Source organism: Martes martes, assembly GCF_963455335.1.
Source record: "Martes martes genome assembly, chromosome: 14".
Classification (NCBI taxonomy): domain Eukaryota; kingdom Metazoa; phylum Chordata; class Mammalia; order Carnivora; family Mustelidae; genus Martes; species Martes martes.
This window is the reverse complement of record NC_137902.1, coordinates 39,394,497-39,421,794: the sequence shown is the minus strand read 5'-3', so window position 1 is coordinate 39,421,794 and position 27,298 is coordinate 39,394,497. Positions and strand designations below refer to the sequence as shown.

The window sequence follows — 27,298 nt, the reverse complement described above, 5'->3', positions numbered from 1 at the left end:
ACGTGGAGTTACCACCTAACCCAGTAATTCCAGTCCTAGGTATATATGGAAGAGAAAGGAAAACACATGTCCACACAAAAACCTATAATCAGATGTTCTCGTAGCATTATTCATAATAACCCCAAACTGGAGACAACCCAACACACCCATCAATTGGCAACTCCATAAACAAGAAGTGGTATATCCATACAATGGATTATTATTTAGCAATAAGAATGAAATACTGATGCATCTTAGAATCATGGATGAACTTTGAAATGTTATGCTAAGTGAAAGAAGCCATTCGCAAAAGATTACCTATTGTATGACTATGTGAAATTACCAGAATAGGCAAAATGACAGTTGATTAAGGGGTACCTAGGGCTGAGAGGGAAAAGGAGAATTTGAGAGATATTTAATGTGTATGGGGTTCCTTTGTGGGGTGATAAAAATGTTCTGAAGATAATTGTGATGGTTATACAATTCTGTGAATGTAACGAAAACCAGTCAATTTTAGACTTTTTTAAGTAGATGAATTTTATGGTATGTAAATTATATTTCAGTAAAGTTATCATAAACTTCAGTAAGGTTTCAGTAAAACTCATAATTGACCAGTAAAGCTACCTACCCCTCCAAGAAGATGTGTATCACCTGTCCTAGTTTAAGTTCAAGACAGTCCCTTTACAAAGTTTTCACTGATTAATAACAATTTATCAATTTGATTGTTCCTATTGTCTTAATTATACACTTCTTAGGACTTCTGTCTGGTGTGTTTGCCTCTCTTGTTAATTAGTCATTGCATATTTGTGTGTAGAGATTATGTCTAATGTCTGTTACCAATATTGATATCATTTCAGTGCTGTACTGATAGATAACTTCTAGAATGCTTATTGATTATTTAATGAGTTCTATTTTTTAAGGAATCTATTAAATTTTGCTGTTCTTTTATTCAGAGTGATTTAGATGTACAATGGTTATAAAATTATATTTTGTATGGGTTAGAAAACGTAATTTACATGGCTTAGTATAAGATATGCATAAAATTCCCCAAATCTTGCAAATATATATCTCTGTGTTGAGTTAATTGTTTTATTTTTTTTAAAGATTTTATTTATTTGTTTGACAGACAGAGACCACAAGTAGGCAGAGAGGCAGGCAGAGAGAGATAGGAGGAAGCAGGCTCCCCGACAAGCAGAGAGCCCGATGTGGGGCTTGATCCCAGGACCCCGGGATCACGACCTGAGCCGAAGGCAGAGGCTTTAACCCACTGAGCCACCCAGGCGCCCTGAGTTCATTGTTTTAAATGTCATTAACAACAAAAATATATTTGTTGAATATGTACTATAAATGTGCTGAGCTCTAGTAAGATACAGGAAATTATTGTAAATATACCTGTTTTTAGTAATCTTACAGTCTGATTGGGAGAGTGGTTTTGGAGACAAACTTGAAAGACAGAGGATTAGATAAATTAAGTACTAAAAAGAGTTCTGGGGCTGTCTGGCAGATTGATATGGGCCAGAGTTATTCAGAAAGTCTTTTTTTTTTTTTTTAGATTTTATTTATTTATTTGACAGAACTAGAGAGATCACAAGTAGGCAGAGAGAGGGGGAAACAGGCTCGCCACTGAGCAGAAAACCCGATGTGGGGCTTGATCCCAGGACTGTGGGACCATGACGTGAGCTGAAGGCAGAGCCTTAACCCACTGAGCCACCCAGGCGCCCTTATTCAGAAAATCATTATGGCAGAATTAGACTTCCAGATAGTCTCATTAAAAAAATACTCCTTTTTTTTTTTTAGGTACAAAATTCAAAACATGAACAACAATATATATTACCAATGTTTAAAGCTGATTTGGCTAGAACTGGAATACGGTTGCCTACAACATATTCCAGAGGAATTAGAAAACTCAAAGTAATGGATAACAGAAAAGATCCTCCATTCTTCAATGAAGATAACGTGGGACCATTTTACTACAAACTTCCTTTCTATGATACCATGGAGCTCTTCATTGAAACATTGACTGGAACATGTTTTGAGCTGAGAGTTTCACCCTTTGAAGCTGTTATTTCTGTGAAAGCAAAAATTCAAAGATTGGAAGGTACTAGTTTCTCTTTGCTTTTAGGGTAAAATTTAGGATTAAATTTGTTCATCAGGGGTGTATAATAATTCTAACTTGTCTTATGGATAAAATGTCAAACCTATATGGAATTAAGAAAAATAAGATAATGTACCCCATATACCCCTTACTCAGCTTCAACAGTTATCGATTCATGAACTATCATGTTGTACATTCCTCCCACCCCCTTCCACTTCTACCAGATTCGTTTGAAGGAAATCCCTGGCATCATGGTAATAGTGTGTGAAATAATATTTTAAAATAATTTTTCAACAGGTTATCATGACATGCAAAATCTGCCATAAGTACCTTACAGTTACTTGCAGTGGAAAATCGTAATTGAGCTCCCTTTTAGTGACCTTCTTTACCCATTTATACTACTTTGCAAATACCTTTCTTTTTTTACTTCAATTATTTATGTATTTATTTAAAGTACAGAATGCTTCACGAATTTGCGTGTCATCCTAGCACATGGGACTATGCTGATCTTCTCTGTATCATTCCAATTTTAGTATATGTGCTGCCAAAGCGAGCACTTTTCTTCTTTTAGTGTGGAGGTTTCCTAAGAGTTTTGGTTTACATTTACATATATTTGAAGTTTCCTCAGTATAGCACGAATGCTGAATATTGTGCAGTGTCTCTGTGGTTTACATGTTTGTGACAGGTGTCTTAAATTACTTTGTGTTAAAATTAGAGTATTTTTCTTTGTACTTTGTGGATTTCTGAAATAAGTGGTATTTATAGTAGTTAGAACCAAGTATGTACTTGAAAATTAAATTGTCTCTGTAACAGTAAATGGCTCTTGCTGTAATTTAGAAGTAGTAACTAGCATTGCCCCCTGTCCAGTTTAAGTTCTGAATTGTAGGATGATTAGGGTTGGAATCTTTTATTTTTGCAAAGTCAAGGATCCTCGTGGCTAAGCTTCTAAATATTTGCTATTCTCTACTAACTAACTTCTATTAAGTTAGTGGCCAGCTGAGTCCAATGACCACATTAGTACATAGAGTAATGGCACATGAAACATCTTTTCCCTCAAGTGATTTGCTGAGACATGGAGTCAGCATAGGTTATTTTGGCATTGTTCTGCTTCGTTATTAATATGAAGGTGTATTGATATCTTTTTAGGAGCAGGAAGATAAAACCCTCTTGTGTTCTAAATCTCTGTATTTCCCCCCTTTCATGGATTTTGGATAATCCTCATGCAGCAAAAGCATTTTAGAGAGTATCTTGCTTAGGTTTCTTTTTTTTTTAATTTTTAAATTTATTTTGTTTTATTTTTTAAAGATTTTATTTATTTATTTGACAGGGAGAGCAAAAGAGGGAACACAGCAGAGGGAATGGAAGAGGGAGAAGCAGGGTTCCCGCTGAGCAGGGAGCCTGATGTGGGCCTTGATCACAGGACCTTGGGATCACGACCTGAGCCGAAGGAGGACACCTAATGACTGAGCCATCTGGCAGTCCCCCCCACCTTTAATACTTTATTTATTTATTTACTTGACAGAAAGAGAGCGTGTGCATGCGCATAGGCAAGGCAAGCAGCAGGCAGAGGGGGCCCTGGGATCATGACCTGAGCCAAAGGCAGATGCTTAACTGACTGAGCCACCCAGGCGCCCCTTGCTTAGGTATCTTAGTGTCTAGTAAACTTGAGTTTACAGAAGACTGGGGCCTCATCCAAGGGAAATGTTTAATTGCTGACAGAGTTGGTTTCAGAGCCAAGATGTGGACTTCCTGTCCTCTGTAGGAGTAGGCTTCGTCAGTGTAGAAGCAGTGGCTTTGTAGTTACTGGACAGTCGAAACTTTTTTTTTTTAAATTTTTAAATTTTTTTATAAACATATAATGTATTATTAGCCCCAGGGGTACAGGTCTGTGAATCACCAGGTTTACACGCTTCATAGCTCTCACCATAGCACATACCCTCCCCAATGTTCATAATCCCACCACCCTCTCCTGACCCCTCTCCCCACAGCAACCCTCAGTTTGTTTTGTGAGATTAAGAGTCTCTTATGGTTTGTCTCCCTCCCAATCCCATCTTGTTTCATTTATTCTTTTCCTACCCCCCAAACCCTCCACGTTGCCTCTCCACTTCCTCATATCAGGGAGATCATATGATAGTTGTCTTTCTCCGATTGTTTTATTTCACTAAGCTTAATACCCTCTAGTTCCATCCACGTCGTGGCAAATGGCAAGATTTCATTTCTTTTGATGGCTGCATAGTATTCCATTGTATATATATACCACCTCTTCTTTATCCATTCATCTGTTGATGGACATCTAGGCTCTTTCCATAGTTTGGCTATTGTGGACATTCCTGCTATAAACATTCGGGTGCATGTGCCCCTTTAGATCACTACGTTTGTATCTTTAGGGTAAATACCCAGTAGTGCAATTGCTGGGTCATAGGGTAGCTCTATTTTCAACTTTTTGAGGAACCTCCATGCTGTTTTCCAGAGTGGTTGCACCAGCTTGCATTCGCACCAACAGTGTAGGAGGGTTCCCCTTTCTCTGCATCCTCGCCAGCATCTGTCATTTCCTGACTTGTTAATTTTAGCCATTCCAACTGGTGTGAGGTGGTATCTCATTGTGGTTTTGATTTGTATTTCCCTGATGCCGAGTGATGTGGAGCATTTTTTCATGTGTCTGTTGGCCATCTGGATGTCTTCTTTGCAGAAATGTCTGTTCCTGTCCTCTGCCCATTTCTTGATTGGATTCTTTGTTCTTTGGGTGTTGAGTTTGCTAAGCTCTTTATAGATTTTGGATACTAGCCCTTTATCTGATATGTCATTTGCAAATATGTCATTTGCAAATATGTCATTTGCAAATAACCCTAAGGCCATTCTGTCGGTTGTCTTTTGGTTTTGTTCCTTTTGTTCCTTTGCTACGCAAAAGCTTCTGATCTTGATGAAATCCCAATAGTTCAGTTTTCCCCTTGCTTCCCTGGCCTTTGGCAATGTTCCTAGGAAGAAGTTGCTGTGGCTGAGGTCAAAGAGGTTGCTGCCTGTATTCTCCTCAAGGATTTTGATGGATTCCTTTCTCACATTGAGGTCCTTCATCCATTTTGAGTCTATTTTCGTGTGTGGTGTAAGGAAATGGTCCAATTTCATTTTTCTGCTTGTGGCTGTGCAATTTTCCCAACACCATTTGTTGAAGAGGCTGTCTTTTTTCCATTGGACATTCTTTTCCTGCTTTGTCGAAGATTAGTTGACCATAGAGTTGAGGGTCCATTTCTGGGCTCTCTGTTCTGTTCCATTGATCTATGTGTCTGTGTTTGTGCCAGTACCATACTGTCTTGATGATGACAGCTTTGTAATAGAGCTTGGAGTCTGGAATTGTGATACCGACAACTTGGTTTTCTTTTTCAAGATTCCTTTGGCTATTTGAGGTCTTTTCTGGTTCCATATAAATTTTAGGATTATTTGTTCCATTTCTTTGAAAAAAGTTGATGTCATTTTGATAGGGATTGCATTAAATGTGTAGATTGCTCTAGGTAGCATAGACATTTTCACAATATTTCTTCTTCCAATCCATGAGCATGGAACATTTTTCCATTTCTTTGTGTCTTCCTCAGTTTCTTTCATGAATACTTTATAGTTTTCTGAGTATAGATTCTTTGCCTCTTTGGTTAGGTTTATTCCTAGGTATCGTATGGTTTTGGGTGCAATTGCAAATGGGATTGACTCCTTAATTTCTCTTTCTTCCGTCTTATTGTTGGTGTAAAGAAATGCAACTGATTTCTGTGCCTTGATTTTATATCCTGACACTTTACTGAATTCCTGTACAAGTTCTAGCGGTTTTGGAGTGGAGTCTTTTGGGTTTCCCACCTAAAGGATCATATCATTTGCAAAGAGTGATAGTTTGACTTCTTCTTTGCCAATTTGGATGCCTTTAATTTCTTTTTGTTGTCTGCTGAGGCTAGGACTTCTAGTACTATGTTGAATAGCAGTGGTGATAATGGACATCCCTGCCATGTTCCTGACCTTAGTGGAAAAGCTTTCAGTTTTTCTCCATTGAGAATGATATTTGCAGTGGGTTTTTCATAGATGGGTTTGATAATATTAAGATATGTGCCCTCTATCCCTACACTTTGAAGAGTTTTGATCAGGAAGGGATGCTGTACTTTGTCAATTGCTTTTTCAGCATCTATGGAGAGTATCATATGGTTCTTGTTCTTTCTTTTATTAATGTATTGTATCACATTGATTGATTGGCAGATGTTGAACCAACCTTGCAGCCCTGCAATAAATCCTACTTGGTTGTGGTGAATAATCCTTTTAATGTACTGTTGGATCTTACTGGCTAGTATTTTGGTGAGAATTTTTGCATCTGTGTTCCTCAAGGATATTGATCTGTAATTCTCTTTTTTGATGGGGTCTTTGTGTGATTTTGGGATCAAGGTAATCCTGGCCTCATAGAATGAATTTGGAAGTTTTCCTTCCATTTCTATTTTTTGGAATAGTTTCAGGAGAATAGACATTAATTCTTTAAATGTTTGGTAGAATTCCCCTGGGAAGCTGTCTGGCCCTGCGCTCTTGTTTGTTTGGAGATTTTTGATGACTGCTTCAATCTCCTTACTGGTTATTGGTCTGTTCAGGTTTTCTCTTTCATCCTGTTCAGTTGTGGTAGTTTATATGTCTCTAGGAATGCATCCATTTCTTCCAGATTGTCAGATTTGCTGGCATATAGTTTCTCATAGGTTCTTATAATTATTTGTGTTTCTTTGGTATTGGTTGTGATCTCTCCTCTTTCATTTATGATTTTACTTATTTGGGTCCTTTTTCTTCTTTTTGATAAGTCTGGCCAAGGGTTTATCAATCTTATTAATTCTTTCAAAGAACCATCTCCTAGTTTCGTTGATTTGTTCTTGGACAGTTGAATCTTAATATAGGTGTTTATAAAGCAAATAGTTACTGGGAAATTAAACGAGGTAATATAAAATAGTAAATACAAATCTTGCTGTCATAACAAAATACCATAGACTAGGTAGTTTAAACAACAGGCATTTATTGTCTTATAGTTTTGGAGCTTGAAAGTCTGAGATCAGGGTACTAGCATGGTTAGATTCTACTAAGGGCTTTCTTTCTGACTTACAAACTGCCTTTTTCTTGCTGTGTTCTCATATCGCAGTAGGAGAGAGAGCGCGCATGCACTTTGACATCTCTTTTAAGGGCACTGATCCCGCCACGAGGGCCTTATTCTAATAACCTCATTTAAGCCTAATTATCTCCCAGAGATCATGACTCTAACTACCATTACACTGGAGTTTGGGCTTCAAGATAAAAATTGAGGGTAAGGACACAGTTCAGTCCATAGCACCTACCACAAGCTGTCAGTAGATCTTAATTACTTTTCCCCTTCCTGATCCTTATATCCCTCATGTGTTTCTTTCCTCCTGTTCTCCATACTTTCTTGTAACTTCCTGCAGCCCATGGGCACTGATAATCATTCTGTTCTTCAGGAGGCTTCAAGAAGGCATCTTTCATGAAAAATGAATTTTGATATTTTTCTGGGTGGTCTATTTCTTTTCTTTCCTTTTCCTTTTTCTCTCTCTTTTTTTTTTTTTTTTAGAGAGAGAGAGAGTGTGCAGGGTGGTAGAGAGGGAGAGAGAGAATCCCAAGTAGGCTCCACACCCAGCACAGAGCCAGGTGCAGGGCTTGATCTCACAACCCTGAGATCATGACCTGAGCCGAAATCATGAGTCAGATGCTTAACTGACTGCACCACTCAAGGACCCCTGGTCTTTCTCTTTCTACCCAAAAATGTGCTGGTTAGGAATGACGGGGCTGTAGCAGGAAGGAAGCAGAATCTGCAGCAGAACTTTCAATGGTCCTTGAAGGGACAGGAGCATGAGAGCCAGACTGCCTGATTTCATATTTCTAGCTGAGCCGATTGCTTAACCTCTAATTACCTCAGTTGTGCTAATTCAAAATAGGAATAATAATAGTACCAGTCACAAAAAGCTATTCTTAGGATTCCTAGTTAATAAATGTAAAACATTTAGCAGAGCATCCGTGTTCTTTATCAGGGGAAAATGGTTACTCTGTAGAGAGTGTGCAGTATGTACCCATGGGTATAAGAACTATGTCCTTGGGAGGAGATGTAATTTAGCTCTCTTAGTTTTGCAGAGAAGGCAAAATTTTTGGAGCTTATTACCTAGAACATTGGTCTGCAAAGGAGAGTGCATACTAAGAGGATATGGGAAGTAATCCAGTGGAATTTGGAAAGAGAAAATGTGCCAAGAAATGTGAGGGATTATTGTCATTTGGTTCATGATTGCCACAGGCAGTGGATTTCTCACACATCCAGTCCTTGGCACTACTACTGCCTGTAAAGATTTCTCTTCTGTGCATGGGATAGGGTTTTTTCCCTGGCCTTCTTATGAGTGGGTGGGACCCTGTTATTAGTTCTGGTCAGTGAGCTATGAATAGAAGTCTCTCTCAGCCTGAGTCCTGAATAACTGTGGTGAACAGAAAACCCCTGCTGATATGCTGTGGACATGTAACGTGAGCAAGAAACCGATTTTTGTTTTAAGCGACTAACATCTCTGGGGTCGCTGGGGGGAGCAGGTCAGCATAACCTACTTTATGGTTCCCCTCGGACCCTCCCCACTGTCATGCTCTCTCTCTCATTCTCTCTCTCTAATAAATAAAAAATAATTGTTTTTTTTTAGAGAATTGACCCATTTATCATTATGTAATGCCTCTCTTTATCCCTGATCTTTCCTTCCACTGAAGTCTACTTTGTCTGCAATTGATACAGCAACTCCAGCTATCTAATTTATTTAATTAGATTAAATTAAATTATTTATTTATTTTTAAAGATTTTATTTTCGACAGAGAGAGAGGCCACAAGCAGGGGGAGCTGTAGGGCGAGGGAGAGTGAGCCGGGAGCCTGATATGGGGCTTGATCCCAGAACCCTGGGATCGTGACCTGAGCCAAAGGCAGGCCCTTAACCATCTGAGCCACCCAGGCGCCCCTATACTTTTAATCTATATATGTCTTTATGTTTAAAGTGCATTTCTTATAGATAATATATAGTTGGGTCTTCAGTTCTGGTAAAGTCTGATGATCTGTCTTTTTTAATTGGTTTATTTAGGCAACTAATGTTTAAAATTATTTTTTATATTGTTGGCTTAATGACTACTGTATTTGTTACTGTTTTCTATTCATCCTCCTGGTTCTTTGTTCCTTCATTTCCACTCTTTTCTGCCTTTTGTGGTTTTAATTAAAAGCTCTTTTCTTACTCCTTGTTCAGGGCAGAGCCTGCTTCTCCCTCTGCCTCTGCCTGCTGCTTCCCCTGTTTGTGTGTGTGTGCACTCTCTCTCTCTCTCTCAAATAAATAAATCTTTTAGAAAACACACACACACACACACACACAAAACTTTCTTCTTGCTTACAGGATTTGTAACGAAAAGTTCCCTATAATTATTATCTAGTTTTTTCCTCTCCTTTGCTTTTCTGCAGTTTGGTATGACATGCCTAGGTGTAGATTTTAAAATTTTTATCCTGTCTGGTGTTCTCTGAGCTTCCTGTTCTCTGCTTTGGTATATCTTGTTAATTTTGGAAAATTCTGGGTCATTATTACTTAAAATATTTCGTCTGTTCTATTTTCTCTTTCTTCTAGCATTCCAGTTACATCTTTTAAAATTTTTCCACAGTTCTTGGCTATTCTAGGATTTTTTTTTTTCATTTTATTTTTTCTTAGTATTTCAATTTGCGAAGTTTCCATCAACATTTCTTTAAGCTCACTGAGTCTTTCCTTGACATATCCAGTCTACTGATAAGCAGGACCATCAAAGGCTTTTAAAATATGTTATTGTTTTTTACTTCCAGTATTTAGTTTTAATTCTTTTGTATAATTTCAGTCTGTTTTTTCATGTTGTCTACTTTTTCATTAGATTTCTTAACATATTTATCATAGTTATTTTTTTTTAATTAAATTTTTAATTTATTTTCAACGTAACAGTATTCATTGTTTTTTCACCACACCCAGTGCTCCATGCAATCCGTGCCCTCCCCAATACCCACCACCTTGTTCCCCCACCCTCCCACCCCCGCCCCTTCAAAACCCTCAGGTTGTTTTTCAGAGTCCATAGTCTCTCATGGTTCACCTCCCCTTCCAATTTCCCTCAACTCCCTTCTCCTCTCCATCTACCCTTGTCCTCTATATTATTTGTTATGCTCCACCAATAAGTGAAACCATAGTTATTTTAATCTCCCTATCTGATAATTATAAAATCTGTCATATCTGAGTCTGGTTCTGATGTTTACTTTATTTCTTCATACTGTGATTTCCTTTGAGCATGGCTTGTAATTTTTTTTTGAGAGCCAGATGTGATATTATTAGGTAATAATAACAGAATTAAATAGCTTTTATATTAAACTAGCCAGGAGTTGGGCTTTGTTCAATGTTTGTTGTAGCTGTAAGTGCCAGAGGCTTCAAATTCCTCTAGTTTCCTTGTTTTGTCTCCCTTGCTGTCTATGGTTTCTGGAAGAACTCCTGCTTCAAAAGAATTTGTCTTGTAACTTACCTGTAAACCACTGTTATTATGTTAGATCTTTGTTAGTGTGGTGGTAAAGTATTGGGGAAGGGAAACCATCTCTAATCTTATTCAGTCTCATTCTTCTGCTGGACCTGTGTTCCTGGGCCATGACCTTCAATGTGTTTGTTAGTATCTCCCCTCCCCCCACCCTATTATTACTTAGGTGCAGTAAGAAGGCTAGAAGGGTCTGGAATCAGTGGAATATCCTTACCCCAGATGAGATAAAGTTCTGATAAAGTGAGTATAGACCTTTATTATGGAGACTGCTCTGAACTTTTTCTTTTCTTTTTTTAATTTTATTTATTTATTTGAGAGAGAGAGAGCACAAGCAGGCAGAGCAGCAGGGAGAGGGAGGGGGAGAAGCAGGCCCCCCGCTGAGCAAGGAGCCTGTGCGGGGCAATCCCAGGATCCCAGGACCACGACCTGAGCTGAAAGCAGTCGCCCAACCAACTGAGCTACCCAGGCACCCCCTGAACTTTTTCTTAATGTTTGTTTCTACTCCCTCTGCCTGGGCTACAAGATGATCTTTCTTGACTCTTCACAGGGAGAACCAGGTGGGACTCTTAGAGATAAAACTCTTAATCATATGGAAGCCCTCCCCAAACTGTGGCCTCCAGGAATTCCTCAATCTTATGCTAGTCCATCCTCAGCCTTCACCAGTTCATTGAACTTATCATTTCAGTGTTTCTTCAGGTAAACAGATCTTGGCTGTAACTCTCAGGATTTTCATATCTCTGTAGATTTTGAGGTGATGGTTTGTCCTCCTCCCTATGTTTCTAATGAATTGAAGAAGAGTAGTTGGTTTTCAATTTGTTCAGCTTTTTTGTTTTGTTTTGTTTTAAGTTTGGGAGTGGCAACTTTTAAGCAGTTTTAAGATATTACATGTAGTATCTGAAACTGGAAGTCTCAATATTGTGTTTAAGGTAGCTACATCTATCAAGACCCTATTTCTGAACAAGGTCACATGTTGAGGTATCGAGGGTTAGGGTTAAGACTTCAGTATATGAACTTTTGGGAGACACAAGAAAGCCCATATGTAGTGTATAGTTTTATTGTTATTGGCAAACATTACTGTCATGTAGCTATCGCCACAATCAAGAACCCCACCAAAATCCCCCTGTGCCTGGAAGCAAAGGGGAAAAGAGAGAAAATCTGGTATCTCAGTACAGTGAGAAGTTGGCTCAGAGATAAATCTGTTCCTCAAACTCTACAACCACCATGTTTTTGTTTTGTTTTGCCACCTACTTTCTAGTACTGCAAGATGCTTTTGGATCATCTTGTATACGTACTGAACTGTCTTAGAATCAGCCACTTCTTCAAGGAGTCCTGGTTCCTTTTATTGGAGTAGTATTAGAAACCAAGATTTGGGCATGACAATTGACTTTTCAGCCACAATAATAGAAACCAGAAGACAGTGGAATATTATTTTTACAAGGCTGAGAAAAATAACAATCTCTAGAATTGAGTTTGTCTTTCTAGGATGATGACAAAGTAAAGATATTTCCAGAAAAAACAAAACTTGAATTTCCAAACAACAAACTCTTGCAAAAGGAACTGCTAAAGGAAATATCTTAGAAGACAAATGATCTCTAAAGGAAGTTGGTGCAGGATGGAATGATTATGAAAATGGCACACTTGTGGGTAAATCTAAATAAACATTTCTTAATAAAATAATAATATATGAAGGTTTGAAAAAATAGACTTAAAGTGCTGGTAACAATGACATAAAAGTGAAGAAAGAGTTGTTTGTAGTAACAGTGCTGAAGCTGTTAGCATTGTTCATGAAGAGGGTAAAGATGTGATTAGCTTTAAATTTTATCAAATATGATCATTTAAATTTCTAGAGTAATCATTAGAGATTAGAAATGGAGTTATCTGATTTCCAAATGGTAGAAGTACCCTCCTCCTTCTATTTGTCTAAATTAATTCATAAAGGAGGCAGGCAGTTAAACCAGAGCAAGTAGAAAGCACAAAATAAGAGGGTAAAATTTAAAAATATATATATCAGTAATACCAGTAATGTAAAGTGGATTAAAAAAAGTCTCTCATTGAATGACCACAATTGATGGATTAGTTAAAAAAAAAAACAACCTGTGAAATTCTGTTTACAAGAGGCTTAATGTAAAATGTAAGAACCTCAAAATGTTGAAAGGACTGAAAAAGATTCATTAGGCAAATATTATCCTGAAGAAAGCTGGTGTTTCTGTATTAATAATTATGTAAAATGCATTTAAAGTGAAACGTGAACAAATCATGTAGATATGTTCATAGTAGTATTGTTGATCATTTTAAAACTGTGAAACACTCGAAAGAGTACACTACAATGAATAAATTGTGATGTATGTAAATATTATATATTGGAATCGAATTCTGTGGAATAGAATTACAACAGGGAAAATGATTGGAATAATAGCTTCGTGCCTGACATGGGTAAGTTAAAAACAATGCTGAATTAAAAAAGCAAATCTTGGAGGAACAAATACACTATGATTCCACTTATATAAAGCTAAAAAAAGGGCAAAAGAAACCATACTACATATTGAAGTAAAAGAATAACAAAAATCAGAGGAATAATTCACACCAAGTTTGCAATGGTGATTACCCCTGGTTGGGGGAAAGAGAATGTAGTTGGAGAGGAGCATGGAGGAGGGTTTGTCTCCATATCCTCATCAACAACTGGTTTGGCTGATCTTTTTAATTTCAGTCATTCTAATAGTCATGTAGTGATATTTCATTGTGGTTTCAATTTGTATTCACCTAATGACTAATGATATTGAGCATCTTTATGAGCATGTTTGCCATCCTTATATATATATTTTTGTTTGTTTGTTTGCTTTGTTTTTGTTGAAGTGTCTATTCAACTCTTGTACCTATTTTTTTAAAAATCAGGTTGTTTTTTTACTGTTGAATTTTGAAAATTCTTTATATATTCTGAATATAGGTATTTAATTAGATTTTGCTTTAATTAGATAATTGCTGAGATTTTCCTCCCCAGCTGTGGTTTATCTTTTTATTCTCTTAACAGTGTCTTTTGAAGAGCAGACATTTTAATTTTGCTGAAGTTCCGGTTTGTCAAGACAGTTTTTTTCATCGATATAGATGTCATATCTAAAAAATCTTTGTCTCATCTGAGGTCACAGAATTTTTTTCTCTAAAAGTTCAATTACATTAATTTTTTAAAAATATTTTATTTATTTATTTTAGAGAAAGAGCGGGGGGAGGAGCGGAGAGAGGGGGGAAGGGAGGGGGAAAGAATCTCAAGCAGACTCCATGCTGTGCGTGGAGCCCAACATGGAACTCAGTCTCACCACCCTGAGATCATGACCTGAGCTGAAACCAAGAGTCTGATGTTTAACAGACTGGCCACCCAGGCACCCCTCATTGATTTTTTTTTTTAGTATTAACTCAGCATCCCTGGAATTAACCTTTTTGATTATGTTGTATTATCTTTGATAATAATGTATAACAGTAACATATTGAATTCTGTTTGCTAAAACTTTGTGTAGAATATTTGTATCTGTGTTCATGAAGGATATTTGTTTTATCTTGTAATGTTTTTGTCTGATTTTCTGATTTTGGGATCAGGGAAATACTGTCCTCATGTGATGAAATGGGACTATTCTTTCCCCTTGCAATGTTTTGAAAGAAAGTAGAATTGGTATCGTATCCACACCTGTGAGGCCATCTCTCTTTTTTTAAAAAAGATTTATTTATTTTAGAGTGAGAGTGAGAGGGAGGAGGAGAGAGTGCACCTGAGCAGGGGTAGGGGCAGACTGAGAGGGAGAGCGAGAATATTCAAGCAGACTCCCTGCTGAGTGTAGAGCCTGACTCAGGGCTCAATCCCAGTACCCTGAAAGCATGACCTGAGGGGAAATCAAGAGTTAGCTGCTTAACCTTCCGAGCCACCCAGGTGCCCTTTTTTTCTTTTCAAGATTTTGGTTTCTTTTTTTAAGTAATCTCTACATGAAATGTGGGGCTTGAACTCAAACCCCGAGAGTCGCGTGCTTTACCAACTGAGCTAGCCAAGCACCATACCCCATTTTTTTTTTTTGAGGCCATCTCTTTAATAAATAAAGGGTTATTCAAGTTCTTTTCATTCTTGAGTGGGCTTGGGTAGCTTGAATCTTTGAAGGATTTCGCTCATCTGTTGAATTTTATTGGCATAGGATTTATAATACTCCCTAATTTCCTTTCAGTAGTTGTAGGATCTGTAGTGATGTCACCATTCTCATTCCTAATACTGGTTATTTGTATATTCTTTTTCTAAAAATCAAGTTTTTAAAAAAGATTTACTTACTTATTTTAGAGAGAGAAAATGTTGAGGGGGGCAGAGAGAATCCTTAAGCAGACTCCCCACTGAGTGTGGAGCCTGACTTGGGGCTTGATCTGGGCCCCCAAGACCATGACCTGAGCCAAAATCGAGTCAGCCACCTAATTGACTGAGCCACCCAGGTGCCCCTAAAAATCAGTTTTTATCAATTTTAATGAATTTCTTCAAGAGTCAGATATTAGGGGCACCTGGCTAGCTCAGTCGGTGGTGCATGTGACTCTTGGTCTTGGGGTGCAGAGTTCAGGCTCCACACTGGGGGCCTACTTAAAAAAAATAGAGCCTGCTTAAAAAAAATCGGATTTTACTTGCATTGATTTTTTTTGTTTCCTATTTCATCTATTTCTGTTTTGATTTTTATTATGTTTATGCTTACTTTGGGTTTAATTTGCTCTTTTTCTAATTAAGAGAATGAGGTTGTTGATATGAAACATTTTTTATGAAATATTGATATTTATGGGGTTTCTGAGTGGTTCAGTTAGTTGAGCGTTCAACTCTTGGTTTCAGCTCAGGTCACGATCTTCAAGTCTTGGGATCCAGCCCACCACTGGACTCTGCACTCAGTGAAGTCTGCTTGGGATTCTCTCTTTCCCTCTCTCTCCACCCCTCCCTCTGCTCACGTGTGTGCACTTTCTCTCTCTCTCAAATAAACAGATAAAATCTTAAAAAAAAAAAAAAAAGAAATACCGGAATTTAGTGTCTTAACTTTCCTTCTAAGTAGTGCCTTATTGTCCTCCCATACATTTTGTTATATTGTATTTCCATTCAGTTCAAATTATTTTTTAATTTTCCTTTGATTTTTTTAAATCCGTGGGTTATTTAGAAATATGTTGTTTAGTTTCTAAAAATTTGGAGAATATTTAGAAATCTTTGTTACTGACTAATAAGTTAATTCCACTACAAAACATGAATTCTTTTAAATTTGTAGAAACTTGTTTTATGGTCCTTAGTATGGTCTGTCTTGGTAAATGTTATTGTGCACTTGAGAAGAAAAATGGATATTCTGTTGATTGGTGGAGTCTTCTGTAAATTTCAATCAGTTCAGTATTGGTGATAGTGTTCTGTTTTACTATGTTCTTATTAATTATCTATCTACTTGTTCTGGCAGCCATTTGGGAGAGAGGTATATAAAACTCCCAACTATAATTGTGGCTTTGTCTTTTTCTCCTTCCAGTTCTTTCAGCTTTTGCATTATGTATTTTGAAACTGTCATTAGGTACATACACTTTAGGCTTTTATGTCCTTTTGATTTCATTGACGACTCCATCATTATGAAATGACTTACCTTCTTTATTCTTGGTAATTGTGTATGCCCTGAAATCTACCCCAGATTTCTTTTGATTTGTGGCCAACATAAAATATCTTTTTTTTGTTCTTTTACTTTTAATCTATTTGTATCTTTATATTCAAGGTGGCTATTCCTTATAGGCAACATGTAATTGAATCTTGTTTTTTTTAATTATTATTGATTAATCCAATCTACCCCTGCCTTTAAAGTGCAGTTTTTAGATCATTTAAAATGTCTATAGATGTGCTTAGGCTTTACTTTGTCATTTTATTGGCTTCTATTGTTATATCTGTTCTTTGCTCCTTTTTTCCATCTTTGTTCTGGATTATTTGTTATAATTTCATTTTATTCCCCTTTGTTGGCATATCAACTGTAACACTTTGTCTTGATATTTTAGGTGTTGCTTGGTGTTCTGTAGTATACATCTTTAACTTATCATTCTCTATCTTTGAGTGTTATTATGCCATTTTACATGTCTTATACAAACCTTACAATATTATACTTCCACTTCTCTCATCCTGGCTTTGATGCTATTGTTGTCATGCATCTTTTATAAAAGTTATAAATCCCACAATACATTGGTAATTACACTTGAAAAATTATTTTTTAAAAATGTTTAAAAAATAAGCAAAAATACTTAGTTACTGTTTATGATGCTCGCTATTCCTTTACATGGATCTAAATTTTAATGTAGTATTTTTCTTTTTCCTTAAGGACTTCTTTAACATTTGTTGTAGTGTAGGTTTGCTGGTAATGAATTTTTCTGCTTTTGTATGTCTGAGATTTTTTTTTATTTAAAGATTTTATTTATTTATTTGGCAGAGAGAGAGATCACAAGTAGGCAGAGAGGCAGGCAGAGAGAGAGGAGGAAGCAGGCTCCCTGCTGAGCAGAGAGCCCAACACGGGGCCCAATCCTAGGACCCTGAGATCATGACCTGAGCCCAAGGCAGAGGCTTTAACCCACTGAACCACCCAGGCCCCCCTGTATGTCTGAGATGTTTGTATTTCACTTTTTTACATTTAAAAGTTGAGATAAAACTCATGTAACATAAAATTCACCATTTTGATGTGTATAATGCACTGTTTTAACATTCACAATATTGTGCATTAATCACCACTCCCTGATTTCAGAAAATTTCTATCACTCTCAAATGTAACCTTGTACTTTCCAGTTTACCTCTATACTCTGCCCACCCTGGCATCTGCTAATCTTCCTGTCTGTATGGATCTGCCCATTCAGGACATTTCTATAAATAGAATTATACCGTATGTGGCTTTTTTCACTTAGCATGTTTTTAGGGTATATCCAAGTTGTACTTTATTCCTTTTTAATGTCTCACTCATATGTCATCATATGCATATACTATACTTTTTTAACATTTTATCAGTTGGTAGATATTTAATTGATTTCTAAGTTTTGGCTATTATAAATTAATACTGTAATGTACAGTTATGTACAAATCTATATGTGAACATATGTTTTCCATTCACTTGGGCATAAGCCTAAGAGCAGAGTTACTGGATCGTATGATAGTTTTATATTTAACAACTGGAGAGCTGCTGAGCTTTTTCATAGTGGCTGCACCATTTTACATTGTCACCAGCAGTGGGTGAGAATTCCTATCTTTCCACATCCTCAACAATGCCTGTTATTTTCCAATTTTTTATTATAACTATCCTAGTGATATCTCATTGTGGTTTCGATTTGCATTTCTCTGATGACTAAAGATGTTAAGTAGGCATCTTTTTGTGTTTACTGCCCATCATCTTGGGGAAGTGTTTAGCCAAATCCTTTGCCTGTCTTTAAGTTGAATTATGTGTCTTTTTGTTGTATTGTTACAATAGTTGGTTATATATTTTAGATGATAAACCTTCATCATCATAAACCTTCATGAAAAGACAAACCACAGAACAGGAGAAAATATTTGCTTTTGTGGATTTTCTTCTTACTTTTCTTGATGGCATCCTTTATTTTTTATTTATTTATTTTTTTGCAGTCTTTTATTTATTTATTTATTTATTTATTTAAAGATTTTTATTTATTTGACAGACAGATCACAAGTAGAGAGGCAGGCAGAGAGAGAGGAGGAAGCAGGCTCCCCACTGAGCAGAGAGCCCGATGCGGGGCTCGATCCCAGGACCCTGAGACCATGGCCCGAGCCGAAGGCAGAGGCTTTAACCCACTGAGCCACCCAGGCACCCTTTTGCAGGCTTTTAAAAAAAATTTAAATTCAGTTACCCAACATACAGTACATCACTAGTTTTTGATGTGGCATTCAGTGATTCATTAGTTGCATATAACAGTTAGTGGTCATCACATCATGGGCCCTCCTTTTAATGCCTTTGATGCTCAAAACTTTTTAATTTTGTGAAGTCCAACTTAGGTTTTCTTCTTTTGTTGCTTGTGCTTTTGCTGTCATTTTAAAAAATAATTGTTAATTGAAATTTAATTGACGTATCACATTGTATTAGTTTTAGATGTATAACAGTAATTTGAAATTTACTATATGTATATATTACAAGATGAATACCACAGTAAATTTATTTAATATCCATCACCATACATAGTTACAGTATTTTTTCTTCTGATAAGAGCTTTTAAGGTGTTCTTTCTTTCTTTCTTTATTTTTGAATATTTTACTTACTTATTTGACAGAGAGAGATACAGCGAGAGAGGGAACACAAGCAGAGGGAGTGGGATAGTGAGAAGCAGGCTTCCCACTGAGCGGGGAGCCTGATGTGGGGCTCCATCCTAGGACCCTAGGATCATGACCTGAAACAAAGACAGACGCTTAACGACTGAGCCACACATGTGCCCCAAAATATTCTCTCTTTTAAAAAAAAAGATATTCTCTGAACAGCTTTCAAGTATACAATACAGTATTGTTAACTATAGCCACGATACTGTACATTATGTAAGTACACTGGACTTCTCTTAAGTGGAAATTTGTACTTTTGACCACTTTCACCCATTTTGCATACTCCTCAACCAAAGTCTCTGGAAAATACCCATCTGTTTTCTGTATCTTTAAGTTTGGTTTTCTAAAAATTCCACAAATAAGTAATACCGTACATGATTTGTTTTTCTCTGACTTATTTCACTTAGTATAATGCTCTTGAGGTTAATCAGTCTTGTCACAAATAGTAGGAATTCCTTTTTTTATGGCTAAATAATATGTATTTTATAATACATAGCACATTTTCTTTATGCATTTATCCATCCTTGGACATTTAGGTTGTTTCCATGCCTTGGCTGCTAATGCTTCAGTGAACATGGGGGTGCAGGTGCCTTTTTGAGATAGTGGTTTCATTTTCTTTTCTTTTTTTTTTTTAAGACTTTATTTGTTTATTTGACAGAGAGATCACAAGTAGAGAGGCAGGCAGAGAGAGAGAGAGAGGAGGGAGAAGCAGGCTCCCCACTGAGCACAGAGCCGGATGCGGGGGCTCGATTCCAGGACCCTGAGATCACAACCGGAGCTGAAAGCAGAGGCCCAACCCACTGAGCCACCCAGTCACCCCCATGGTTTCGTTTTCTTTTGATAAATACCAAGAAGTGAAATTGCTGGATCATATGGTAGTTCTTCTAGTTTTTTTTTTTTGAGGAAACTTCACACTTTTTTCCATAGGGTCTGCACCAATTTACATTCCCACCAACAGTGCACAAGGGTCTCCTTTTCTCCATAGCTTTGCCAACACTTAACTTTTTGCCTTTTTGATAACTAGCCATTCTAATAGATGTGAGGTGATATCTCACTATGGTTTTGATGTCCATTCCTCTGATGATTAGTGATGTCAGGCACCTTTTCATGTACTTGTTGGCTATCTAAATTTCTTCTTTGGAAAAATTTCTATTTAGACCCTCTGCCCATTTATTAAATTGGTTTTTTTAGTTTTATGAGTTTTTAACATACATTTGGGTCTTAATCCCTTATATATGATTTGCAGTTGTTTTCTCCTATTCACTTTGTTGCCTTTTCATTTTGTTGATGGTTTCTTTTGGTGTACAGAAGCTTTTTAGCTTGATGTGGTCTCATTTATTCATTTTTGCTTTTGGTGTCAAATCCAAGAAATCATCACCAAGACAGATGTTAAGGATCTTACCCACTATGTTTTCTAAGAGTTTTATGGTTTCAGGGGCATTTGGGTGGCTCAGTTGGTTAAGTGTCTGCTTAGGTCAGGATGCCAGGGTCCTGGGATCAAATCCTGCATTGGACTCCCTGCTCAGCTGAGAGCCTGCTTCTCTCTCTGTCTGCCCCACCTCGCTGGTGCTTTCTCTCTCTCTCTCTGTCCGAAATAAATAAATAAAAGTCTTTAAAGAAAAAGAGCTTTATGGTTTCAGTTCTTAAATTCAAGTCTTTAATCCATTTTGAGTTGATATTTACTTATGAGAGATGCATATTTTATGTATATAAGATAGTGGTCCAATTTCATTTTTTGGCATATGGCCGTTCAGTGTTCCCAGCACCATTTACTGAAAAGACTTTTTTCCCTGTTGTATATTCTTGGCTCCTTTCTCACAAATTAATTCACCTTTTGTGTGTGAGTTATTTTTGGGCTCTTTATTCTCTCTCTTTCCCCCCTTTTTTTTTTTAAACAAGCTGTGGCCAGTTTTATTAAAGAAAAATTCTGCATGATTTACTTTTCACCTGTCTGTTCTGGCATGCTTCTAATGCTTTCAGAATCACCTGGGATCAATGAGAGCCAGCCTGCATACTCTGTAGTATTTCCCACATGCTGTGCCCAATTCGATATTATTGCCACTGTAGTGATGGACACCAGTTTTGGCCAACATGGTGTAGTATTCTGTTTCAGATTTCCTCAAGGCTGGGCAGCTGTTGGTGAGGATGACCAGTTTCGCTTTGCCATGTCTGATCATTTTCAGAGTCTGCTTGTACCCCAGCACGTACTTTCCACTTTTCATAATGAGCTGGAGCCTAGAGTTGATCGACTCCACAGACTTTTTTGTCTTCTTTGCTGCCACCATCTTCCTGTCTTCCTGCCTTAGGTGTGGGATGGCCCTAACCAAGAGCAGCTGCCAAAATCTGGGCTCTTTATTCTCTTGTTTTATGTATCTGTTTTTATGCCAGTACCATACTATTTTGAATACTATAGCTTTGTAATATAATTTGAATTCAGGAAGCTTGATGTGTCCAGCTTTGTTCTTCTTTCTCAAGATTTGCTTTGGCTATTCCTGGTCTATTGTGGTTTCATAAAAATTTTAAGATTGTTGGAGTCCCTGGGTGGCTCAGGTAGTTAAGCTCCTGACTTTGGCTCAGGTCATGATCTTGGGGTCCTGGGATCAAAGCCCCGTGTTGGGCTCTGTGCTCAGCGGGGAGTCTGCTTGTCCCTTTTCCTCTCCCTCTGTTCCTCCCCCTGCTCATGCACTCTCTCTCTCAAATAAACAAATACAATCTGTAAAAAAAGAAAAAATTAGGATTGTTAATTTCTGTGTAAAAAAATGCGATTGGAATTTCATAGAGATTGCATTAAGTCTATAGATTGTCTTGGATAGTATGAACTTTTTTTTTATGCTCAGTTAGCCAGAATATAGTACATAAGTTTTTGTTGTAGTGTTCAGTGATTCATTAGTTGCATATAACACCTAGTGAACTTTTTAACAATTCTTCAAATCCATGTGGGCAGAATATCTTTCCATTTATTTGTTTTCCAGTTTCTTTCATCAGTGTCTTATTGTTTTCAGTGTACAGGTCTTTTTTTTTTTTTTTTTTTAAGATTTTATTCTTAAGTAATCTCTATACCCAATCTGGTGTTCAAACTCACAACCCTGAGATCAAGAGTCCCACTGAGCCCGCCAGGGGTCCCCAGTGTGCAGGTCTTTAACCTTCAAGGTTAAATTTATTTCTAGATATTTCATTCATTTTTTAAAAATATTTTATTTATTTATTTAACAGAGAAAGAGAGAGTGTACACAAGGAGAGCTGCAGGCAGAGGGAGAGGAAGAAGCAGGCTCCTCCTGGGGCAGGGAGCCCAATGTGGGGCTTAATTCCAGGACTCTGGGATCATGACCTGGGCCAAAGGCAGATGCTTAACTGACAGCCACCCATGCAACCCTAGGTATTTTATTCTTTTTGATGCAATTGTAAATTGGGTTTTTATTTTGTTTAACTTTTTTAAAGATTGTATTTATTTATTTGAGAGAGAGCACAGAAGGAGAGGGAAAAATAGACTCTGTGCAGAGCAGAGAGCTGGACTCAGGGCTTGATCCCAGGACTCTGAGATCATGACCTGAGCCAAAGGCAGACACTTAACTGACTGAGCCACCCAGGTGCCCCTGTTAATTGGGTTTTTTAAATTTCTCTTTCTGATAGTTCATTATTAATGTATGTAAACAGAACTGTTATTTATGATTGCTTTTGTATCCCACAACTTTACTGAATTTGTTTTATTCTAACAGGTTTTTTTTTGGTGGCATCTTTAGAGTTTTTTAATACATGATATGTCGTCTGCAAATAGGAACAGTTATACTTGTTTCATTCTAAATTGGATACCCTTTCTTTTTCTTGTCTAATTGCTCTCACTAGGAATTTCAGTACTATGTTGAATGAAAGTGGCAAGAGTGGGCATCTTTATCTTGTTACTGACCTTAGAGAAAAATCCTTCCATTTTTCACCATTTGGTATGATGGTCATTGTGAGCTTGTCGTATGTGTTCTTCATGATGTTGAGGTATATTTTCTGCAGACCCACTTTGTTGACAGTTTGTAATATGAATGGATGTTGAATTTTGTTAAATGCTTTCCCTGCATCTGTTGAAATGATCTATTTTTATCCTTCTTTTTTTTAATCATTCATTTTTTAATGGCGTGTATCACATTGATTTATGGGTATTGAACCATCCCTGCATTCTGGAATAAATCATGGTATATGATCCTTTTAATGTATCGTTGAATGTGGTTTGCTAATATTTTATGAGGATTTTTGCATCTCCGTTTATCAGGAATATGGTCCTGTAATTTTCTTGTAGTGTCCTTGTCTGGTTCTGGTGTTAGGGTAATTGTAGACTGGTAAAATGAGTTCTGGAAATGTTCCCTCTTCTATTTTTTGGAAGAGTTTGAGAAGGATTAGTATTCACTGTTCTTTAAATGTTTCCTAGAATTCACAAGTGAAGCCATCTGATCCTGGGCTTTTGTTTGTTGGTAGATTTTTGATTGCTGATTTATTCTCCTTACTAGAACTAGTCTGTTTGATTTTTTCTTTCTTCATGATTCAGTCTTAGTACATTGTGTGTTTCTGGAGATTTATTTATTTATTCTACGTGGTCCCATATTTTGGCTTGTAATTCTTCATAGTAGTCTCTAATCTTTTGTATTTCTGTGGTATCAATTGCAGCTTCTTTTTGATTTCTGATTTTATTTATTTGAGTCCCCTCTCTTCCTGGTGAGTCTGGCTGAAGATTTATGTTTTATCTTTTCAAAGAAATTAGCTCTTAGTTACTTTTGATCTTTTCTATTGCCTTTTTAGTTTTTATTTCATTTACTTCTGCTCTGGATCTTTGTTATTTCGTTCCTTCTACAAACTTCAGGTTTAGTTTGTTCTTTTTTTCCTTTCTCTTTCCTTGTTCCTTGAGTTGTAAAGTTAGGTTATTTGGAATCTTTCTTGTGTCTTAATATAATGGTTTATTGCTGTGAATGCCTCTCTCAGAACTACTTTTGCTTCATCTCTTAAGTTTTGGTATGTTGTATTTCCATTTTCATTTATCTCCAGGTATTTTTTTTATTTCTTTCTTTGATTTGTTCTTTGATCCATTATTTATTCAACAGCATGTTGTTTAATCTTCACGTATTTGTGAATTTTGTAGTTTTCTTTTTGTAATTGGTATCTAGTTTTATAACATTATGGTTGGAAAAGAGACTTGATATGTTTTCAGTCTTCTTCAGTTTAATTAAGACTTGTTTTGTGACCTGACATATGATCTATCCTGGAGTATGTTCATTTGTGCTTGAGAAGAGTGTGCATCCTGCTATTTTTGGATGGAATGTTCTGTAAATGTTTGTTAAAACCAACCAATGAATCATTGAACATTATATCAAAAACTAATGATGTACTATACCTTGGCTAATTGAATTTAAATTAAAAAAAAAATCCAGCTGGCGTAACAGGTCATTTAAATCCAATGTTTCTTTATAGATTTTCTATCTTGATGATCTATTGGTGAAAGTGGGATATTGAAGTACCCTACTATTATTATATTGCTGTCTGTTGATATTTGTTTTATATATTTAGGTGCATAGATATTTATAAATAAAATATTCTCTGTGAGATATTACAGCCACCCACCTTTATCATTCTATAATAACTTTTTTTATCTCTTTTTTAGTCTTTTTCTTGAAATTCATTTTATCTGATACAGTTGCTCCCCATTTTCTTTTGGTTTCTTTTGACATGGAATGCATTTTTCAATCCCTTTCTGGTGTGTTCTTAAAGCTGAAGTGAGTCTTTTCTAAGCAGAATATAGTTAGGTCTTATGATTACTATCATTGGCCCATTTAGCTGCACTCTCTTTTGATTGATCCATTATTATTTTGATTGGCGAATTTAGTCCATTTACATTTAAAGTAATTATTGTTATGGTATCGGCATTATTTCCATTATATTAATTGTTTTCTTGCTGTTCTGTAATTCCTTTGTTTCCCTTTTCTCTTGCCCCTTTGTGATTTGATGATTTTCTGTAGTGGTATGTTTAGATTTCTTTCTGTTTATCTTTCGCATATGTACTATAGGTTTTTGCTTTGTGGTTAAAACCAGGAAGCTTATATAAAACATCTTTTGTTTATACAGTTTATTTTAAGCTCATAAAAACTTAATTTTAAATGCACTCTAAAGCTCTGCATTATTACTCTTCCTCCTATGTTTTACATTTTGGTGTCATAATTTATCTTGTATTCATTAACAAATTATTGTAGTTACAGTCGTTTTTACTACTTTTGTCCTATGACTTTCACACTTGATTCATGAGTCATTAACCCACTGCCATTGCATTAGATTACTCTGAATTCAACCATATGTTTACTTTTAACAGTGAGATTTATACTTTCAGATGTATTCCAGTTACTAGTTATAGTATTCTTTCATTTCAATTTAAAGAAGTCCCTTTGACATTTCTCATAATTCTAGTCTGTTGTTGCTGAACTCCTTCAGTTTTTGCTTTTTTTTTGGAAAACTTTATCTTATCTGTAGTTCTGAAAGACAGCTTTGCTAGACAGAGTATTCCTAGTTGGCAGGTTTTTTTTTTTTTTCTTTCAGCACTTTGAATACATTTAACACTTTCTTCTGACCTGGAGATTTTTTGCTGGAAAGTCTTTCTATAGTTTTATGGTGGTTTCCTTGTTCTTAAGAAGTTGTTTTTCTCTTGCCGCTTTAGTTTTCTAAATGCTCTCCTTGTCTTTAACTTAAAACAGTTAAATTATAATGTGTCTTGATGTGGGTCTCCATAGATTCATCTAAGTTTTATGTCCGTTTTTCTGTACCTTCACCTTCTGGGACCTCTATAATGCAAATATTGGTCTTAATATTGTTCCATAAATCCATCAATCTTTTCTCTTTTTTTCTGTTTGCTCCTCTGATTGGATGAATTCCACTCTTTGCTGATTTTTTCTTTTCAGTTTGCTGATCTTTTCTTTTTCATCTAGTTGGCTGTTTACCCCTATATTGAGTTTTTCAATTGAGTTATTTTATTCTTTAGCTCTTGATTTATCTGATGCTTTCGTACCTTTTCTGTCTCTTTGTTGAAATTCTCACTTTGTTCATGCATTGTTCTCCCGACTTTGGCAAATATCTTTATGATCATTATTTTGAACTTGTTATTAGGTATCATTTCATTAAGGTTTTTTTCTGAGTTTTTTTCTTGTTCTTTTGTTTGGAATGTATTTGCCTCTTCCTTCACTTTTCTTGACTCTCTATGTTGGTTTCTATGCTTTAGATAAAACAGCCACTTCTCCCAGTCTTGATGTAGTGGTCTCATGTAGGAGATGAACCTTATCATTCAACCCTGCCGTAGCTCTTGGTTGTGTCTCAGATCTTTGTGATTGTCCAAACAGTCTGTTCTTTGTGGCTTGCAGTAGTTGAGGATTTGCCAAGACTGTGGGTGTCCCAAAGGGGAAGATCTCAGCATGTAGATGCAGGCTGTTTGGAAGCTGGACCCCTAGGCTACAGCCTTTCAAGTATGCAGATTTACTTCTTTTAGGGAAAGGCTCGTAGATGGGTGTTTCTATCTGCCTCTTCTGCACTGTACTGTAGTTAGCCAGTTAAGAATTATTTCTATGTTACTTTCTTTAAAGAAAAAAGTTTATTTATTTATTTTAGAGACAGAGAGAGAGATAGAGTGCACAGGTGGTCAGAGGGGCAGAGAGGGAGGGAGAGGGAGAGAAAGAATCTCAAACAGACTCCCTGCTGAACTCGGAACCTGATGTGGGACTTGGTCCCAGAACCCTAAGATCATGACCTGAGCCAAAACCAAGAGTCAGATGGTCAACAAACTGAGCCACCCATCTGCTGCAAGAATTGTTTCTCTGTTTTTCATCACCCACAAAAACCAGAGTGCCAAGTATGTGTGTAAGCTTCTTTCTGGAGATAACAGAGGCCTGGAGCAATGCAGAGGGAGAAAGTACAAAGATGGCACCTGTTGGTTTCCTTGGTCTCTGGAGACTATTTTAGTCAACCCCTTGATGTGTGTTAAATTAGAAGCATGCCTCTCAGGCTCCAGCTTAAGCAAACAGATCTCTTTCACAGAAGGTCTGGGCATTTCTGTTTGCTGCTTCTATGTTGGGCCTGAGGTGGTGGTTAGCCCACCCACCTCAGTTAGTGAGTCTACATTAATCCTTTAAGAACTGTCTCAGCCTTGTCAGTCTCATGTTTCAAAAAGCGACATGTTTTGAGGTCCTGTCTCTCCGGCGGAGATGCCTAGTATGGGGTCTAAACTCTTTGATCCTTAAGGAGAAGTTAGGAATTGTGAGTTTCCTCTTAGTTGTGTATTGTTGTACCAGAGGTAGGGTTTACGGTGAGGTTATTCCTCAGCCTTTCCTGCCTATTTA

The 27,298-nt window shown here is 36.8% G+C and overlaps 2 protein-coding genes across 2 annotated transcripts in view; one reads left to right on the top strand and one right to left on the bottom strand.

Annotated features, from left to right (window-relative positions):
• Positions 1-27,298, top strand: part of ZFAND4 (zinc finger AN1-type containing 4) — an 86,892-nt gene that overhangs the window by 6,405 nt on the left and 53,189 nt on the right. The window contains exon 2 of the mRNA XM_080823529.1: positions 1,777-2,077. Coding sequence (XP_080679655.1) covers positions 1,816-2,077 — 262 coding nt within the window. The 5' untranslated portion in view covers positions 1,777-1,815. The remainder of the gene's footprint in view (positions 1-1,776; positions 2,078-27,298) is intronic.
• On the bottom strand, positions 20,930-21,232 carry LOC308355351 (large ribosomal subunit protein eL30-like; the record flags this gene model as incomplete). Its single annotated transcript, XM_080823530.1, has 1 exon — positions 20,930-21,232. The coding sequence occupies one exon, from the start codon at positions 21,230-21,232 to the stop codon at positions 20,930-20,932; it is 303 nt and encodes a 100-aa protein (XP_080679656.1).